Source organism: Miniopterus schreibersii, assembly GCF_964146895.1.
Source record: "Miniopterus schreibersii genome assembly, chromosome: 4".
Lineage (NCBI taxonomy): Eukaryota > Metazoa > Chordata > Mammalia > Chiroptera > Miniopteridae > Miniopterus > Miniopterus schreibersii.
This window is the reverse complement of record NC_138105.1, coordinates 12,750,729-12,771,831: the sequence shown is the minus strand read 5'-3', so window position 1 is coordinate 12,771,831 and position 21,103 is coordinate 12,750,729. Positions and strand designations below refer to the sequence as shown.

General features: G+C 42.4%; 1 protein-coding gene across 5 annotated transcripts in view; it reads right to left on the bottom strand.

The window, feature by feature from the left end:
- Nucleotides 1–21,103, bottom strand: part of JAKMIP2 (janus kinase and microtubule interacting protein 2) — a 149,278-nt gene that overhangs the window by 35,678 nt on the left and 92,497 nt on the right. For all 5 annotated transcript variants that reach the window (XM_081135097.1, XM_081135098.1, XM_081135100.1 and 2 more), the window contains exons 3-10: nt 15,864–16,361; nt 11,919–12,128; nt 10,012–10,110; nt 6,389–6,535; nt 5,377–5,517; nt 3,188–3,244; nt 1,941–2,060; nt 569–697 (exon numbers count right to left, since the gene is read on the bottom strand). In XM_081135097.1, coding sequence (XP_080991223.1) covers nt 569–697; nt 1,941–2,060; nt 3,188–3,244; nt 5,377–5,517; nt 6,389–6,535; nt 10,012–10,110; nt 11,919–12,128; nt 15,864–16,361 — 1,401 coding nt within the window. The remainder of the gene's footprint in view (nt 1–568; nt 698–1,940; nt 2,061–3,187; nt 3,245–5,376; nt 5,518–6,388; nt 6,536–10,011; nt 10,111–11,918; nt 12,129–15,863; nt 16,362–21,103) is intronic.

Below are 21,103 nucleotides of genomic sequence, written 5' to 3'. Positions count from 1 at the left end.
GAGGAACATCTGACCCAGTAAGACTTGAGTTGGAATCTCAGTTTCCCATTTATTACCCTGTGTGATCTTGGGCAATTCAATTAATCTCTCTAAGCCTCAAATTCCTCTTTTATAAAATATCTACCATAGGGGGCTGTCACAAGGACTAAATAAGATATTGACAGTGGAAATTCTTGGTAAGCTGTAGATTTAATGCTGTGTACTTACTACTAAGAAAAGAAACTAGCTAACCATTGCTTTTGGAAGGTAAAAGTCCCCCCCCCGCCAAGCAAGAAGCTGAAAAAAATGGATTATCAACATTCAATATTGTCTAGCTTTGAAAATGTTAAGTTTTCCTATAGCAAGATACTCAACTGTCTAAAAGAAACAAAAGCATTGATCCAAGCTGGTTCTAATGTCTCTAGATCCAATGTTTGCTAACAGAAAAGATACACTAGTTCAAAAGCCACAGAAGAGAGAAGGCACATGGAAAGCTACCCTATTGATGTTTTTAGGTCCATGATTCTTTTATGTTGTGACCGCCGGGTAAAAAGCCAGTTCCGAGCACTCTCCGCAGACACACACTAACCTTGGCCTCTCTTTCAGCGTCGATGATGCCCCCAGTCTGCTCCTGCAGGAGGGCGTATGCTCGTTGGAGGGCCTGGTATTCTTTTGTTAGCTGTCGAAATCGCAGCTCAGATTCTTCAGCTGCTAAACTCTTAGGTGGGAACAATAGAAAGCCAAAAAATAACTATGTTAAGTTCAGTTCCTGTGTTCAATGTGAAATATTAACATTTGTCCACTTTTTAAAGAGAAGTTAAATGTTCATTTGGTTTTGAATTCTGTGCGATTTATTCTTGATTCGAAAGTATGTGGATGGAAAAAAATACTGTAGTAGATTAGGCGAGGGGGTTGGGGGCTAGGCGAAAAAGGTGAAGGGATTAAGAAGTAAAAATTGGTAGTTACAGAACAGTCCCTGGGATGTCAAGTACAGCACAGGGAATCTATAGTCAGTAATATGGTAATAACTATGTATGGGGCCAGGTGGGACTGGAAATATCAGGGGGAGCACTTTGTAAAGTAGATGCTTGTCTAACCACTATGTTGTACACCTGAAACCAATACAAAATAATACTGAATGTAAACGGCAATTGAAAAATAAAAATTTAAAAATACTATAGTACTTTTAAGATGGACACCACAGAAGTACTTCAGTATTTATTTTAATAAAAGAAGCATTTGTTTATACATTTCTAACTATTCCCTATTTGGGCTTGGGTTACAGTCAATTTTGGATCCAAATGAGAAGAACCTGTACCCTGACTATGGATCCAAATTTGAGAAAATGATATTCAGAATTTTAGTCTCACTTTTTTCCAGTGCATTCATATCCAACAACCCCTTCCCCAGATCAATTATGAAAGACAGTTTTACAGCTTAAGGTCTCAAGTTTCAGAGCACAGGACAATCACCGGGGAGTTCTGGGAAAGATGCAGATTTGGGGGTTCCACCGTGGACGTCCTGGGTCAGGAGCTGTGTGGGAGAATCTAGGAGTCTGTACTGTGACTGAGCTCCCTAGATGGTCCTGAGGAAGGCGGGCTACGGCGCACACTGCTCAGCACTGGCTTAGATCATATCTACAGGCTTGTTCTCTCTCCTAAGCGTGTTCCTTGGTTCCCAGGTTCCCCAGCTGAAGAATTCGGGACAGTAACTTTCATTTTGAAAGAAGTCTTCAGGTTACAGAGATGAATTTTAGAGACGGTTCTAAAAGGGCCACATGACATAGGTGAACTATTTTCTAAGAAGTATCAAAGTCAAGTGTGGTTTCAAAATTGGTCCCTGTTATCAAATCAATTTGTGCTGTTTATAAAGGAGATAGGAAGTGAAACGGTTTTTTCCCCCCCTTAAAGGAAAGATTTGGTGACAATATCACAAAAGACTAGAGCAGTGGAAAGGCTTACCTCATCCAGGTCATCGTCGGGAGTGGCTGGGGTTCGGTCTGTCCTGAACGAGGCCATGGATGATGTCTCTGAGTCCATGGAGTCCTCATCATAGCCAATAAATGGGTCCAAAACAGGCCTCTAATGGAGGAAAAGTGCATATTTACTGACACAGGTAAAAGGGGGAAGAGTTGACATATTATTAAAGCGCTGTCAGCAGGCATACGTGCAAACGACAGAAGACATGGATCCTTTAATGCTTCTTTGATGAAATAAAAATATGGATAAGACCACAATAATTCCAGTCAGTGTTTGTCCATATGCAATTTCTGGTTTTTTTGAGGGGGAGATTCATTAATATTGGCTCTCTTCACAGAAACACCGTAGCCTCTTTTATAGCCCATTTTAGACCATGATGAGTTTATGTAACTTACTCCTTCCAGTATTAAAACTAATCAAGGGGCTCCCTGAGTCCAGGCATCTATGTGAAGAGGGTGATTCAAATCTGAAGTCTCGTTGCCTAATTCCACGTCCAAATCAAATGATGTCCCCGAAAAAAACAAAACTCAAACCAATAGACAAATTAAATAACAATACTTGGTGATCGTATTGTTTAATAGACGCTATACAGCCCAGCCGGCGTGGCTCAGCGGTTGAGCACTGAACTAGGATCCAGGCGATCGGGGTTCGATTCCTGGTCAGGGCACATGCCCGGGTTGTGGGCTCGATCCCCAGTGTGGGGCGTGCAGGAGGCAGCCGATCAATGACTCTCATCATTGATGTTTCTCTCTCTCCCTTCCTCTCTCTGAAATCAATAAAGATATATATAAAGAAAACAAAGAGGCTACACAGATATTTATGAATTGGGAATATCATTAATACAATTCAAGTGAATGATGGAAATATATTAATCAATTACAGGGTGGGTGTCAGATGCTACTATTATTCAGTGGGAGACATACAATCATATGTGTCACTTGTATGTTCCTGGAGTGTGACTCTCCAACTTGCCAGGGAACCCTTTCTTCTATGTCAAGCCTTGTGGCTTCTTAACTCATATTTAAAGAAACCCTTTCAGGTTAAAATGCACAACCCAATCATTTTTGGGCTTCTGAAAATGGTTAGGAGAAGAGATTTTCTTCTAGTAAATATAGCCCATGGTTTGAACTTCTCCAGAACATTTGACTTATCACATCTTCGCAGGAAGGTTCCTTGGCAAGCCTCTCTCTGGCCGTGGTGAAAGCCCGCTAACCCAGTTTCCTCCTTACCTTAATTGGCTTGGAGCTTCTTCTGTGCTTTCTCCTGCGGATGAGCTTTTCTCGGTCCTGGAAACAGATGAAGGACTTTTCAGATCTTGAATTAGTACATTTCCCCCTGTAGATTTTTGTTGTTGTTTGTTTTTTGTTTTACAAAGAGTTGTTTTTCCTGGAGGCATTACATACTTCTATTTAAAATGAGATCATGTTGTGTAAATTTTAGCAGCTTTTGGGTTTGAGGCTTGAATATTTTCAAAGTAAGAATATTCTACAACTTGTCCTGATCGCACCGTGTTCCTAATCAGGATCCTTTGTTTTATACCCGAAGGTCAAGTAGCTCTGAAAAGAGTTACTCGTGTTTTCCCAAAGCACAATTCTGCAGTTGTCTCAGGCCCCAAATTACTTTCAATGTAAATGTTGAAAAAATAGCACTTCACAATAAGGGAAAGCCTCGCTCTTTTCATGTGATCGCTTGAAAGGCGTAGAGAGCCACCCGACTACTCCTGGAGGCTTGTTCTCAGGGCAGCCTCTGGAGGTGGGAACAGTGTGTCATGTTTGAAATCATCTAGGGCAGTGATTTTCAGCCTTTTTCATCTCGTGGCACATAAACTGATTACTAAAATTCTGGGGCACACCAAAAAAATAGATTTTTTGCTGATCTGACAAAAAATAGGTATAATTTTTATTCATTCACACCAGACGACTATTGTTTTGTTGGCTTTTGTTGTATTTTTATTTGACAGTCTAAGAGAAAAGACATCAGTGCCCCTCACTACATAGTCAGATACTGCGTATTTCGAAAATTCTTGCAGCCAGGCCATTGAAAATCACTGATCTTGTGGCTTTTATGGGGTCAGGGGAAGTTCTCATTAGAATTTTCTGGGAAATGCAAAGAATGTCTAGAAATAATGATTTCTTGATTCATTCCTATGAATAGAGATATCCTGGGAATTTGGCATTCACCTACTAAGTACTTTAGGTATTTACTGTACAAATTCAAAGGTAGAGGAAATAAGGGGGCACTAATTTCTCCCTGAAAGTCTGGTTGACATGCCTCAATGTGTCAAAGTTCTATGAGAAATTTTTAGCTTAAACTCAGATACTTAAAGCCAAGCACATTCCTGGACTAGAGAACCTGTGAGATGTATGTGCTATGAAGGGTGTGGGAGGGAGGGAGGGGCACAGTGTTTCAGAAGCGCATGTTTGATAAATAATCTGGATTATGTCAGTGGTCTTAACCTTTCTGATTTCTTACCTTTATACGTAAAAATACTTGGATCATGCAGTTTCAATATACCTGAAACTTTTAAAAATGTATGCTTAGATTACCCTCCTAATAGAGTATATGCATTATAACATATACTCAACAAAGAACATTTTGAAAGGGTAAACCACAAGTAATTACATACAAAATTGTAATTTTTTCTTCCCCCATTGGCTACAAATCACGTGCTCACCTACTCTGGACACTATTGCTTGAAACCCCCCATCACGAGTTCCTCAACTTTCTAGCCCTTGCTTGGTCCTGAAGTGAGACTGACCAGAGATGCCATTCACATTATAAAGACAGGGAGGCAAAGAGGAAACCCAAAGGCATTCAAGGTCTTCATCCACAGCTGTTGGTGACACAGACTTTAGTCAGGTGTAAGTGGGAGTGACAGCTGCTCTACCTGCTTCACCAGGTACTGGAGCCGTGGTCAGAAGATCTGACTGCAACTTCAGCTCTGCCATTACTCACGCTGTGGCTGTTCATTCAACAAATACTTATGAAACTGCGGCTATGTGCTAAGCACTGAAATAGGAGTTGAGAAGCATACAGTCCTGTTATTGTAGGCGAAATATTTAATCTCTGAGTCCCAGAATCTTGCTACTGGAAGGCAACTGTAAGATATACCCATAGGACCTGCCTCCTCACAGTACAATGCATTTGAAAGTTTAATGTGCTTTGCAGCTATTATTTGTGTTACCAAATTAGCTAACAAATTAACTTATTACAATTACTGATAATCAGATTATAATTGAAAAGTTTAATAATACCAAGTGTTTTTGAAATAGAGTCTCTTGAACCTGCTTACATAGTGAACATGAAAACTTGGGCCTTTGGGGCTAATTCAAGATTATTACGTGCTTCCAGCGTATGCTGATGTCTTGGCTACTTGTCCTTGGGAACAGCTTAGGTTTATGGGTCGATCAAGACCTACCCTGGTGAGCTCATCAATAATGTTCTGCTGCTCGATGACCTGAAGCTTGAGAAACTCTGTTTCTTGTTCTTCGTTAGCTTGGTCGAGGTCATTCAGAGATTTTAATTTCTTCAAGGGGGGGTGGGTTGTTATTTTTTCTCTCTGGGTTGGAAAAGAAGGATGTACAGGTGGAGACTTTAAAAATCCCAAACTTTAGTGGTTAACATAAAACATCTGTAGAAGCTTTACGAAGCTCTAGCTAAATGTGAAAATTGCCCAGCTTCCATACACACGCTTCCCAACGAAAACTCTCAAGTACATTTTATCTGCCATAAGAAGTCGAAATCATTGGGAATGAATGAAGATCTCCACCCCGGCTGTGGTGACCGTCTGTGAGGGAGTGCATTAACACATGACTTATCCATACATAATACACGAGATGGCATCTATTTCCCAACTATCATGAGGGCTCTTAGAAGATGAAGGATACCCACTCTACAGTTCTGTGAAGAGTGCCTGAGTGAAATTCTTGGAAGGAGCTCTGTTGAAACTTGGCTTCTCTACTTTGGACCTTTTGCAGAGTGTGTACAAATTCCTGGAAGCAGCTAGGCTGGTGTGGTTGAGTGACAACCCATGAACCAGGAGGTCACAGTTCGATGCCCGGGTTGTGGACTCGATCCCCAGTAGGGGGCGTGCAGGAGGCAGCCAATCAGTGACTCTCTCATCATTGATGTTTCTGTATCTCTCTCTCCCTTCCTCTCTGTGAAATCAATAAAGTAATTTAAAAAAATAAAAATAAAAAAATAAAAAAAAAAGATTCCTGGAAATACTCCTACTGTTCTGCAAACTTAGAAACTTTGTAAAACCCAGAGACAGCAACCTTTTCGCCCCTTCACGCTTCCTTGCTTACATAAGGAAAAATCCAAGCTTTCATAAATAGCAGTGTATTTAAAATCAAAACTGGGAAGGAGCAGTGAGTGAGTGAGGGTAAGATGAGAAGGGAGGCTGCCGGCTGGGGGGCCGGGCCACGCACCATTTCTGCGTTTTCCTTGGTCACTGCTTTCAGCTTCTCCTCCATGCGCTGCAGGGAAAGCATCAGCTCGTCGTTTCTCTTGGCCAGGCACTTGTTCCGCTCCAGCAGAGGTTTACACTGCTTCTCGGTTTCCCGCACGCGTTTCAGCTGAGAAGACACAAGGCACGGTCTCCTCGAATGGCTTGTCATCACATTCTTCGTGACCCCCCAACACGCCATCACCCTAAAGGAGGTGCCGCCGAGATGCTGCTTCGGGAAATGTTCAGGGAGAGGGGTCGCACCCCGTTCCCCTCGACTGCTCCAGCCCAGGGCCCCCCTGCTCACCCCTCTCCCTGGGCCTCCCTGGCTCGAAGACACAGAGCAGCGCATCGGAACCTCAGTCACTAAGCGATACAACCGGGGCCCGCGTCCAAGCCTGGCTGTCCCCGAAGCCCGTCCTTTCCACCAGACGTCTTGCCAAGTCTCCTGACTCACACTAAAGCTGTTTAAGACAGCTTTACTGAGAAAACAAAATACAACATACTTCTGAAATTCTGAAATTTGTGCCTCAGGACAACCAACTCTCATCAAGCCTCGGAGAAGCATGGTTCTGCTGTTACCTCCCCACGGTTAACTGTGACCATACTCTGGTCTGCCCAGCTAGTCTAAGGCCGGGTTTCTCAACCTCTGCACTCTAGACATTTGGGGCCGGATTTTCCTTCTGTTGTGACAAGCTGTTCTGTGTATTGTCGGATGTTTAGCAGCATCCCTGGCCTCTGCCCACTACATGCCAGTAGCACCCTCCCAGTTGTGACAACCCAACAATGTCTCCAGGGAGTGCCCCAATTGCCTCTAGTTGAAAAACACTGGTCTAAGTTTAGAAGTGTTGACACAGAGCAATCATTAACAGTCTCCCCTTTTCCTCTCAAAGCTCTCCCATTCGGATGACACATTTTAGTGCCTATCCATAATGAATTTCCATGTTCTCATGATTACTTCACTCATTGCATACTGATGGTTCTGAATGCGAGTATGCACTGGGGGAGGGGGAACCAAAATAAACAACGGGGGCGGGGGGAGCGTGTGTCCAAAATATCTGAAAAGACTGTCTACTCCCTCCTGTTCATGAGCACCTACCACTTTGGGAATTGCTGGGGTAGGAGACTTAGCCACCTCTAAATATTTCAAAAAGCTCTGAGAGTCTAAAGCAGTACTCCCCAACTCTGTCCTAATCGCCATTCGAAAACCCCCATCGTAGATCAAAGGCCAATGCTGAATTTATATTTCATCAAGAATCCCATTTAATCCTCAGTTTTGAGCTTTAGTACCTGAAGCATTAATATTAAATATTGAGTATATGCAAGGAAAAATAAATTATTCCACTAGGTTCACTATGTTAAACTTTGTCACTTTTCTGGAGGTCAGTGACAAGGGTTTTAAATATTTAAATTTACCCGTATATGCTGTTTGTAGAAAGTGCAGATAAACACAAAGAAAAGGAAACATCTGTAATTCTAATGGACCATACATCAATAACCACAGTTCCATAGTACCCAACAAAATGTTCCTTTTAAAAGACATACTTTCAATACAATAGAGAAAGACTCAATGTTATATATTTTCATGAAAGCACTAAAGGAAAAGAAATCTGATATAGTTAAACCACTGTCAGGCAAAAAAATTATGTAAAGCATTACTAGAGATAAAAAAGAATTTCATAATGATAAAAGGGTCAATGTACCAAAAACATATAACAGATTTTAATTTATATATAGCTAGAACCATAACTCAAGTATACATAAAGTAAAACTGACAACACTAAGAAAGGGCAGGGGCAAATCTGTTGGGAGAACAGGTAGACAAAGATATCAGTAAGGATACAGAAGATTTAAAGCAAGACTATTAATATACTTGACTCAAACTGATTCTAAAAATTGCAGAGTATACCTTCTTTTCGTGTGAACACAGGACATTTCTAAAATTGACTATGATAGAGTCATCAAGCAAATCTCAACAAAATTTTAAAGGAATGAAATAACACAAAGTATGTTCTCTAACTATAGTGGAATTAAGGCAGAAATTAACAACAAAAAGATAACTAAAAAATCTCAAATGTTTGGAAATTAAGCAATACCCTTCCAAATCACCCAAAATTTTAAAGAAGAAATTATATGACATTAGAAAAGATATGAATTAAATAGCATTACATTATGTCATAAAAAACATGGGATAAAGCTAAAGCCATGCTTATGGAGACATTTATGACCAAAAAAGAATATATTTGGAAAAAGGAAAGACTGAAAGTAGCTTCTTTATACCAACAGCCACCATTAAGAAGGTGAAATGGCCCCGGCTGGTGTGGCTCAATGGTTAGAGCATGGGCTTGCACACCGAAGGGTCATGGGTTCGATTCTCAGGCCAGGGCATATACCTGGGTTGCAGGTTCGATGCCTGGCCTCGGCTGGGGCATGTGTGAAAGGCAACCAATTGATGCGTCTCTCTCACATCAATGTTTTTCTCTCTCTCTTTCTCGCTCTCTGCCACTTTTTCTAAAAAAAATAAAAATAAAATCAATGGAAAATATATATATCCTCCAGTGAGGATTAACAAAAAAAACCCAAACAACAAAAAAGAAGAAGGTGAAATGCATCATATTAGAGGCAACAATGAAAAATGAAAATAAAAAAATAAGGTGAGATGTAAGCCACAGAGCAGGATATTTTAAATACAAATATTGAAAAGATGGTGTAAAATAGTTTCCTAGTATTAATAAGAAAATGAAGACAGTACAATCTGGGTAAAATAAAAAGGGCAAAACACACAGGATTCCCAAAAGGCCAATAGATAGCTGAAAAGTTACTCAGCCTCGTTTTTAAGAAGAAAAATAAAAATGAAAATCACAATAAAAGTATACCACGCACCCATCAAGATGACTGAAATGAACAATTACCTTTGTGTTTTGGCAAAGATGTGGAGAAATGACAACTCGCATACACGGCTGGTGGGAATGTAAACTCTTAGAAAAACTGTGGAAAACTGTTTCGTTTCTAAACTGACTGGAGCTGACTCTATGATCCGGGAATTCTGCTCCTTGGTATAGTCCCCCCAGAAATGAACACATTTTCTCACCCAAGACATGCAGCAGCACCATTCACAGCTTAAAACTGTTCAGAAGCAATACGCATGTTTATTAACAATAGAAGAATACGAAACTGGTGGTGTCTTAATTGAACACTAGAGGGTGAAAATGAATGGATGCTACATGCCCCACAGTGGATGACTCTCACAAATGTAATGCTGAGCTGAGCAAAACAGACACAAAAGAGTAAATATTGTATAATTCCATCTACAACGAATTGTAAAAATGGCGATAGACATCTGTCATGATAGAAGTCAGTAGAGTGGTTAACTTTAGAAGAGAAACGATTGGGAGGGGTCACAAGTAGAGGCCTGAGATGCTGGTAATCTTCCACTTAATCATCTGGGTGGGTTAAGTGGGTATAGCATTTTGGGCATATTTACTGAGCTGTGCCTTTATTATTTGTGCACCTTTTTCTATTGTTATGCATCTATAACATCATATATACTTCTATTATATAACGTTTAACAAAAAATAAAAGAAACATTTTCTGATTCGAACTCACCAATTCATTTCGTTCATCTCCAAGCAAGGTATTTCTGTCTTCTAATTTTCTTATAGTGGCGTTCAATTCAGCTATTCTCTTTTGATTTCTCCGCAAATCCTACACATGAAAGTTAAAGTGCTTATTTTGTCATTAGCACTTTTCACAAAGTTTTGTAATGCAGTTCATAACAGTAATAGGCTTAGGTCTTTTCATTTGGCTATGAGGTGAGAGTGAAATGTTCTCCTGTTCAGAGGAGAGCAAATATTTACCCTCTTTGAACCCTTAATATTTACCACTTGGGTTTAAGACCAAGCCTAGCTGAAACTGCAGATGAATTTTATGTGGCAGCTACTCCCTTGAGCCCTGGCTCCTGGCAGAGGCAGAGGGAGATGTTTGGACCAGCTTATTAAATCTGTGAGCTGTGAGACCACGGTCATGTTGTGATTATATGAGGTTCAAGGAGCATCCTTGCGTCGTGGCTACACATTGCTCCCCACAGCTCAGACAGTGCTCTGCTATGACCCAGCCAAAGGAGAGAGATTTGGAGTTTGTAAATTCCTGCACATTCCTGGAGGTCAGAGTGAGCAGGCTGGTGCGTGATCCCCACATATGAAGGAAGTGGACTACAGGACAGCCGTCGCTGGTATATTTTGCCCGGATCAACTGGCTTCCCAACTGGCATAATTGTCACGGATCACCTTACACACAGCAGTCATGGCTTAATTCTATTCTCTAGAGTCCACAGGACCATCATTACCCTCCGCTCGCAATTCCCTTATCAGCTTACATCTTGATAGCGCTGTACTGTTGACAAGGCAGTTTCACACACGGTGCATCCGGAGATACACAATATCCTAGAGGATTCAGCAGAACAGGGAAGATTCGGGGAGGTCAGAGCTTGTGCAAGGTCTGGTGGCTGGTATCAATAGATGCATGGCGAATATGTATTAAATGCTAACTATGTGCCCGGCACTTTGTTCAGCATTTCCCGTTATCTTCTAAATCATGGACCCGCCTATGAAATACCACTACTGTCTCTCTTTTACAGATGAAGAGACTCTGAGCAGTGAAATGACTGGCCTAAGGTCACGCTATAAACGGCCGATCCGGGATTTGAACTAACGGGTCTGACTCTAGAGCCCCTTCTCTTGACAGTTATGCTACCTTGCCTGCTGGTAAGTGTCAGGGATACAAACTTATATCTGCTAAATCCAAATTGGGCAGTCTTTCCACCACCTACTGGGATTTGGAAATCCTGAATACCAGCTCATCAATTATTCATGACTTGGTTCTAAGTACTACTTTGGAACCTGTCTCTGTTCCTAAATAATTCATTTTCATCTTTTTAGCAGCTAAATAATCTGAAAGGGATAAGGTATGAAAGTTAATTATACACAAGCTGATTTCTACTGCTGCTCTTCTGAAAATAATTTCTTATATAAAATGATGAACATCCACAGACATAAGTGGCAAGTTCAATCAGACTAGAAGCATTCAGAGGATATTGCTTTGGCCTTTTATAGTCACACATTTTGACCCCTGCAGATGATAACCGTCTTTACTAATTTCCAACCCAATTGTTCACACAAGGGAAAATTACCAGCCTTGGCAAGAGGCAAAGTATTTTCATCTAATTTATGATTCTCTATCATAGGCTGAAGTTTGGATAGGTATCAATGGCTAGAAGAATTCTATGAAGGATTTTAAAGGAGCTGCAATTCTCCTGTGATCTGCTAATGCAGTGTACACCACTTTGTTGTCTTGAGTTTTGAAAACCGTGTTCCCAAGATACTAGCTGTTTTATAGTAGGAGATACAATCGATTTCTTTGGAGTAAACAGGAAAAGAGCTTAAGTGAAAAGTAAAACTTGGGAGCTAAATAAAAGATGACTCCCGTGTTCTTAACTTCAACTGGAGTAGACTTACAGGGCTGCTGCAGTGCTCGGAGCCATCCCCGGCTCTCCCTGGAATTTCTCGCTTCGGGCTGCTCATGTTACACTCGGCCTCCTTGACCAGAAAGAGTTGCTCATCCAAAGCCTCCTTCTGCAGCTGGAGCTTCTGGACATAGCCTGTTTGGGTCTCCAGTTCCTTCTCCAGGGAAAATATGATCCTGTCCTTGGCTTTGATTTCGTCCATCTGAATTAAATGACACCCAGGACATTTTATTTAACAATGCTGTAAAGAAATGCATGTTTACAGTGGCGTGAGTTTAACTTCCCTCCGCTGATTGCTACAGAACCAAGTCATGGGTACAAGTGTATCGGATTCATGAATAAGACCAGGCGATGCTGGAGAATGAAGGGCTGCCCCAGGCTAACTAGGCATCAAAGAGTAATTTTTCTCTCTCTAGTATATTCTGTGTGGACGCTTTGACTCAATAGATTGTTTGAAATGGTCTGGGTTGGTTGACTATGGAAAGGCTCACTTTTAAATGGGTCATCAGTGTTAATAAAAACAAATACTAAATATCCCACTACAGTGTTTCCTGGGACAAGTTTTAATGTCACCTCCTCTTTGGGGGCATAGCCTTTGAGTTCAGTTCAAACAGCAGTAGCCACTAGGACTAGGTCACTTGTAACGGAAGAAGCTGCAGCCTTCCCAGGAGCCCAGCCATTTCCAAAGGCCAACATGTTTGCATCCAGGTTGCGACTCTGGAGTGAGGTCCTTTCGTGGCTCATGTTCTAGCTCTTTCCATTCCTACCCACGTTTCAGAGCAGCCAATACTTAGCAACCATTTTACCTTTCCCGTCAGAAAACCATGGTTGGAACAAGAACAGGGATGGAAAATGCCTGGTTTTATTAGCACGACTTTCCCTCCTACACCCGTGGGATATATTTATTGACCCCAACACTCATTTTTGCTAAGCCTGGCCATGGGCTCAGAAATATTTCTCAACTAAAGATCTAAAAGCATTCGATACCAATTGCTCAGGGTTCCATTGGACTGAAATGTCTCTGCCATTCCTGGATGAGGGCAAGCGAAGTGAACATCTATAAATACTGTTTAAAGAAAGCATAGTCATGGGGTGAAGCCTTCCTTCCAATTTCATCACATTCTACATGAACGTTCAAAATGGAGATAGAGAAAAGATGTTCAGTGCAAACAACGTAATTCTCTTCTCTTTAGAAAGACGTCTCCTTATAATAACAAATCACTCTGTATAACGCTTCCCCTGCTATGTTCCTTAGACAGAAAACAAAAAAAAAGGGACAGAAATTGTGTTATAGAGTCACTTATTTCCCTCATGTAAATATCTGTGAGCTATTCACTTATTTCCCACATGTAGATATCTGAGAGCGGCTGCCTCCAAGTCACACGATGAAATTTTAGGTCAATTTTGGGTGGCCATTGGGCTAAATTCTGAACGATCCAGTGATACCACCTGGTAACTTGGTGAGGAATTAAACACTCTCCTGTTGATTTGGGAATAAAAGCACGGTGTTCAGTCTCTAGCTCCTTGTAGAAGATTGACTCCAACGTTATTCTTCAGTGAGGAGCTCATTCACTGGTCAGACCTGCCATCTACGGTGTCATTTACAGTTTACCCTAGTTCCAGATACGCATGCTCCTGGAGGCTCTGACGTACTCTACCCAACCAAATTTGCTGGGGAATCATTCCAATACTGCTCATATGATCATCTTCATCATCACCATCATCGCAACGGAAAGGTGCTGATCTTTCACCACATTCGAGGCACTAAACTCAGAGCTTTACACACCTTATCTCATGTTGTTAACAATCCTCTTAGGTAGGTTCTGTTATCACCATTTTAGAGATGATGACTGAGGACCTGGAGGGTTAACAACATGGTCATAGTCACACGGCTAATTGGTGAAGCCTGATTTTAAATTCAGTCTTCTGACTTTAGAGCCCATTCTATTAGATTCTATGTTATACCGACTCCAAGATTATTTCCAGCATTTTTTCCAGCATTTCCCCAAGTGGTTTTCTGCAGGGTATCTAGCAATTAGTGTTGAGATGGCTCTGCTATCTAGTGGTTATAAGCATGGGCTGTGGTCTCTGAATACCAAAAATTTCCATAGTTCTGTTCTTAGATGGCATGGGAATACCAGAATTCAGAATTCTCAGGGGATTTTCTCAACAGAACTGTTCCTGTTTCTCTCAATTCTAGTTCCAAAAATGGAGCTGGGGGTAAGGTTAGGAACAGGTTAAGAAGGTAAAAATGAAAAGTGCATCTGTATGATTGAAAAAGTTTACCATGTTATTTGGTTTGCACCCAATTTTTAAAAATATGTTTTTTAATTGACTTCAGAGAGAGGGAAGGAGAGAGAGAGGGATAGAAACATCAGTGATGAGAGAGAATCATGGATCGGCTGCCTCCTGTGAGCCCCCTACTGGGGATCCAGCCCACAGCCTGGGCCTGGGCCTGTGCCCTGGCCAGGAATCGAACCATGACCTCCTGGTTCATGGGTGGACGCTCAACCGCTGAGCCACGCCGGCCAGACTGCACCCAATTTCTGAGCCACTCTTCACATAGCTTAGATTTTACATTGTTATTAAGAGAGATTCACGTCTACTCCAGTGGAATGCTGGTTAAAGAAAAAAACAACACATCAACAAGTGGATGTATCTGTAGATTTTACATGGAAAACCATCGACAAATGAAAATATTTAATGCAAAGCTCCCCCTTTCACTTACCTACCTGCTGACTCCAGAGTGCACAGATCTGATTCTTTCTTATCAGTCACTGTTGTTTCAAGAATCAAAGGCAGGGCAGGGACCAGTATTTCTACACTGTGTTTGGTCTCTTTTGTCAACCAGTACAATAGAATGAATTGCAGATGAAGAATTTGAAAAGTGTGGCAAAGGCAACATTGTACAGTCACATCAGTACAAAGAAAAACACACACGTTTAGCTTTTCTAAATGTTCTATGGTAACCACATTTTACTTAAAATTGGAACCCTCGAGATATCATCCAGGGAACATAATTAGAATTCTTAGAAAAGAATTGCTTGGAATTGGAAGACACAAGAGGGAAAGTGTAATTTCTCCCTTGAAAGTACTGTTCTTAGAGAAACATAAAGCACGTTCTAACAGGTGATGGTTAGTTCGCTAACATATAACTGAAGCTGAACATTCCGAGTATATGCATGAAAATGCTTCTTCTAAAATAATTAGACAAGGCGACCCTAGGATACTAGAGCTTCCACACAATAACGATACTCGTTTTATTTTTTAACATAGTGAGAAACCGATGGCTTTGGTCATATATATTCAAAAGAAAGACCAAACTCTACTGGGGTTGACGTAAGTCTTTGAACTTGGTAATGGCAAACTTAGGAATAAGCTACTTAGGAATGACATCCATTTTTAAAATTACAATGACCCCTGTTTATTTAGGAGGAAATCTATTCTAAAAATGACTAGGAATTTTATAGCTCTACTATTGTTTTTGGACATGGTACCTAGAGGGAAGACTGGTGAACTGCTCAGGATGGTCCCAGCGGCTGCCCTGCTCAGATGTCATGAAAACTATAGAAACGCCCCTTACTCCTGTGAAAACCCAGTAACATTTTCATAAGTAGAAAGCACATGAAGCATGGCGATTTTGGAAGCATTCATAATTTAGAATATTTTTATAGACTCCCAATAAAACAGGAGTCACTGAATACATACTCTCCATGTGGACTGGGCTGGAAGGGTCCCGTTTTTATGAGAAAGGCGATCCAAAATCTTTTACATTTTGTGACACTATCTGTCTACCTACCTACGTACCTACCTACCCGCTTATCGACCTATCTTGTATTTGGATACAACAGGAGACAAAAGGTGGGCGCTGTTTATAATCCGCTTGCAGAAGCGCCCGAACCCCGGAGAGAGAAGGGCTCTGCACTGGGTTACTAACCAGCCTCCGAATGTCCCGCTCCGACTCCCACTTGATCTTGGAGATGGCCTCCTGGTGGGACTGGTGCTCGCTCCTCAGGTCCCCCGCCTTGATCTTATCGGCTTGGATCATGTTGCTTAAGGCTTCGTCTACTTGCTTCTTGGCCGTTTTCAGGTCCGCGATCTCCTGCAGGAGCTTAAGGCGCTCCGCGTCGAACAGTTTCCGGGCCTCCTCCCGGGCCTCGATGGTGAGCGCTGTCCTTACTTTGTCGCTGCTGCCGTCGCGGAGAGCGCACAGGGCCGACTTGAGCCTCTGGATCTCCCCGTCCCGCACCTTCACCGTCCTCGCCATCTCCTGCTCGTGCTGCTTGATGAGGTTCTCCCTCACGGCCTGCAGCTCCTTCATCTTCTCCTCGTGGAGCTTGGCTTTCAGTTCCGTCACCAGGACCGTGTGCTTGCGTTGCTCCAGCTCCCGAATCCTCTTTGCTTCTTGAGTCTTCTCTCTTTCAAGCTTGGAGACCTACAGGCACAAAGGCGAAAGGATGCAGGAGATGAGCCCCCAAGGAAAAGCGTGCCCCCAGGCAGGACCTGCAGATCAGCCCCCCACCCTGCCCCCCATCGCTTTGCAAATTCCAGGCCGCCTGTGCTGGGAGGGGAGGGGAGGGGACCAACCACAGGCTCTAAGGCTGGGGGTCCAGTGTGTCAAAGGAGCAAATGCCTAGCATGCTTCTGTTCCTTTGTTCACACAAATATTTGTGGCACTGGGTGGGGCCTCTCTATGGGATACACGTGTGGTCTGCAGACAAGGGGCAGGGGCATCACCCAGAAGCTTGTCAGAAACGCACCATCGGGGGCTCCCTCCCAGGTCTACGGATCGGAAGGCGCGTTTTAACAAATCCCCGGGTGAGTGGTGTAAGCAGTGAAATCAGCAACCGGTGGTACAGTGGTTTTCACCTTGGGAGAGAGGCCTTCAAAACAGACCACCGAGCGAGCGTCTCAGACCGCACATCCCTAGCTAGGCCCAACCGATAAACGCGGGTGCCTCAAGAATGTTCACCGTTCAGCATGATCAGACGAATAAATTATGCCTAAAGGAATATTATGAAAGAGTTTCCATCTTTCTTTATTCTTTGAAGGAGAAGATGCTGCTACTGAGTGGAAAGGGAAGGATGAAGTTAGGTGACATACCCCCCCACCTCCCCTTTCTCTTTTGGCAACTTTATAGGCACACACCTGCCCCAAATCCCTGCAGGCCACTGGGCCCTCTCTCTGTTGAAAGAGTGGAGTAGCTGTTGTTATTTCTCATGCTCCATGGATGTTTCTTTCCGCCCTCCCCTCTCCCACTCTTACTGCTCTCTCTTCCTCCCCACGAAGCAGACGCTCCAAGTAGTTTAATAAAGTATTCCTTCTAGTTTTTAAGTATTCTAGTTTTTAAAAATCTGTTTTGTTACATATCCAGTGATAATATAGGTCTCCTTATAGATTAGCAACGGCACTACCTTAACCCAGCTGTGAATTCCGCTCTGATGGGGTGGATCAGGGTGGGGCCCTGGCATCTGCAGCTTGGAAAGCCTCATGGTGGCTCCTGTTCTACAATCTTCTTCCCTCACCTCATCTCCGCTGACTTTGTTCCTCCTTGACTCTGTTGTGAGCCTGTCCGTACACACACACACACACACACACACACACACACCTATAAAAGGCAAGAATCTGGCAGCCCCAGGAGTAATATATAGTTGAGTGATACTGAGTGTCTGCCATTTGTAGAACTGGAAGGTGTCATAAAATAATTGTTAAGAGGCTTTTCAGCTGAAAGGTGTTAAGACTCAAACTCCTTACCGAAACCACTGTAATGATAATGAAAAGTGTCTGAGATTTACTTACCTTCACAATTTACCTACCTTTATCTAGAACAGAATTCTCTAAGTCCACGTGACATTTATGAACATTTTATTTTAAAGGCACAGCCATTGTTCCATGTTGGCTATTCTAAAAGAACTCGGGGCACATGGAGACTCGGCGAAGTTAGCAGCCAGGCATCCTCAAATGACTGGCCTTCGATCTTGCCTCCCGCTTAGACCAAGGTCCCTTCCGATGCCTCTTATCTCATATGCTCTAGAGCCGAGTGTCCAAGACCGCGGCCACGAGCCACACTGAGCCCTGGGAATGTGGCAATTCTGAAGTAAGACTTGGGCTAAGTGTGAAACAGACGCTGGATTTCGGAGACTCAGTGTGAGGTAAAGAATGTAAAATGTTTCATTAACAATTTTTATGTTCATTACATACCAACATTTTAATATTTGGGGCAAAATAGGTTCAATAATTAATACTAATTCTTTTTACTTTTAAAATTCTAATTACAAGAAATTTAAAAATCGCATATATGGCCGGCACTGTGGCTCGCATTGTATTTCCCTCAGACAGCCCTGCTCTGGAGTTCCTGGAGGTTCATCAGTGAACCCAGCTTCCCCCACACCGTGGTGATGTTCTCAGAGTAAAGCCTAGTTCTGAGCTGATCCATGTGCCTGCTCCAAAGGCACCCAGGGCTCCTTTATACTGTGGCATAAACTCCCAACACTTTGCTTCGCCCTTCAGGCTCTCCGAAGATTTGGCCGGGCTTCCAGCTCCAGCATCTTCCTCTCCAGGTACACGGGGGTAGGCTACTTTCTGCACATGCCATGCCTTCCTGCACCCATGTGCCTACGGTCTCCTCTCCCTGACCTGCATTTCCCTCCTTGGGAATCTCCCATTCTGCAGGGCCCAGCTAGATGTCACCTGTGTGGTCATGATACCCCTGATCGCCCAGGACAAAGCTCATTTCTCCTGCCTTTGTCTTTTTAGTGCACTTTGTTGATACCTCCTTACTTGTCCTGTCCACATATTTCTTTATGCTGTGTGTTTTTTTGTACATTTTCTGTCCTCACCACCTCCTCTCCTACCCTTACCCAGACTGGAAACTCCAAGAAGGCTGCCAATGAGCCTGGCTCATCTTTGTCTACCCAGTGGCTGCCAGACAACACGTAAGACGAAGCCAAAAAGAGTGTGTGGGAATAAAGAACGTATACCAGTATGTTTCCCTGGCTAGCTACCTAACCAGAGGCGATAATAGTATGTCCTGTCATACGGTTTAGAGAGCACAGGCTTCTAGGGTTACCCAGAGCAGCCCCTCTCATCCGTCCCTTCCCCGTGTAAAACAGGACCCAAACGAAACCAGCCCTGACACATACGAATGCCTGCTGGCCCTCGGCGTGATGTCTCTCTCAACGCTTCCATAAGGGCAACCTAAAATTTCCTCCCCGTTTTTCTAGGTTGAGCCAAAATGGGTGTCTTCTAGCTCGGGAGTGGGAAAACTACAACCCCTGGGCCAAATCTCTCCTGCCCCCCTGCTTTTGTGAATCAAGTTTTATTAGAAGGCAACCATGCCCGTTCGTTAGCCAGTTGCCTGTGGCTGCTTTCAGGCTACAGTGGAGCTGAGTGGTCTCAGAGACCCACTCACAAAACCTAAGATGTTTACTGTCTGGCCTTTGCAGAAAAAGCTTGCTAAGGCTTCTTCTAGATGGAAAAGGAATCTCTTTGAAAAGGGGTCTTCATTTTTCACCGATCTAGAAACTGATAATTTCCTCCCATCTTGGACCTTGGGAACATTACGTTTAGCTCAAATAATAGGACGTTAGTTACCTCCCATTTCAGCAGGATGTTTTTACATTAGGCCTGTGGAATAGCATTGTGACCATGAGGGCTGTCTGGTTACAAGTTACTAAAGGAAATTTTAGCAATTCTTCCTAGAATAATGAGAAGCTATAGTAAAGCGGACAAAGGGTAAGGAGTTCTGGGTTGCATTTCAATTTCACCATCTGCTCTAAGAAAGTTGCTTTATCTTTCTGAGGATCTTTGATTATACTTTAAAAATACGTAAAAGGGATTATTTTTAGGGTTAAATTAGATAAGTTATGGGAAAGTAGCTTGAACTGTAAAGTTCTACAAAATCTCAGGTATTATTATTGGATATAATAGAAGATACATATAATCTAAAGTTATTTATGTCAAATGCTCTGTAGGTACATTAGATTGTATCACTTTGTAATTAATTTCTCTCAAATTATAAACACTAATCTTTCATGTGTAGACTGTAGAGATGAATTAAAAAAAAAACACCATGAAAATACATGTGCAAGGGAAATACAGGGTCGGTAAAAGTAGGTTTACAGTTGTGAGTAGGAGAAACACAGAGTTTAGTCTTACATTATTATATATTTATTTATCATTGTACTATTTATTTGTATTATTTGCTGTATTGTCATTATTTCGTATCCTTACTTATGATTTATCTTTTAGGTAATGATGGCTGGTAATTTAACCTACCTTTGCCCACCCCTGTGTATTCTAGCTTGAAGACAAGAACAGACACAAACACTGGCTTTCTTGCCCATCACTTAAGTGAATCCATAGAACCCAAACAAAATTCAAAGGCACTGAATACATCTGGCAGCTTCATGTTACCTTATTTTGGCTGTCATGGAAACTGGAGATTTTGTAGGATTTCTAGGTATGACTGTTTTTTAAAGCTTGAGAGAAGTGTTTCACTACGAAGGAGATACAAAGGATGTGACTGACATTTACCTAAAAAGAGCCAATAAAACTTTTGTAGTAAAATCATTTTTTGAAAATTATTCGTAGTCCATACAGCACCACTAAGGAAACCAATGTTAGTATCTTAATGCGAATTGTAAGGATGCGTATACAAAAAGATCAAGAATTATTCCTGTGCAACAATGAAAAAGTACGAAGATGATAATGTCTGAAATAGAAAAAAATATTTAGTGGAAGAAAGAACCAATTTTGATTAGTGGACATGTTTTATGGAGAAAAGCTTCAGCTGGATGACCAAGCCTGTACGGAGGCCTTACTGTGAGTCGGCACCTTTCTAAGGGCTTTTCCATATTCCAATACATTTAATGTCCCCAGCGGCGGTGTGATGTAGGCAGTGCTTGTTTCACGTGAATTTCAGGTGAGAAAAGTGAGGAACAGTCTCCAGATAAGCGCAATGTAAAAGGGTTGATGAGAACCCAGGGTGCGGCAGGAGCCGGGCCTGGGTCAGAGCCCAGATCTCCCTGTTCGCTCTGAAACCCCGGGCAAGCTGCCTCCTCTCTCGGCTTCAGTGCTCCTGTTTGTAAACCAGGAGTGGCGCCATCATTCTCAAGTGATCGTGAGGGATGATTTAGATAACGTATCACAGTACTTTGCAAAGGCTGGACCACATGG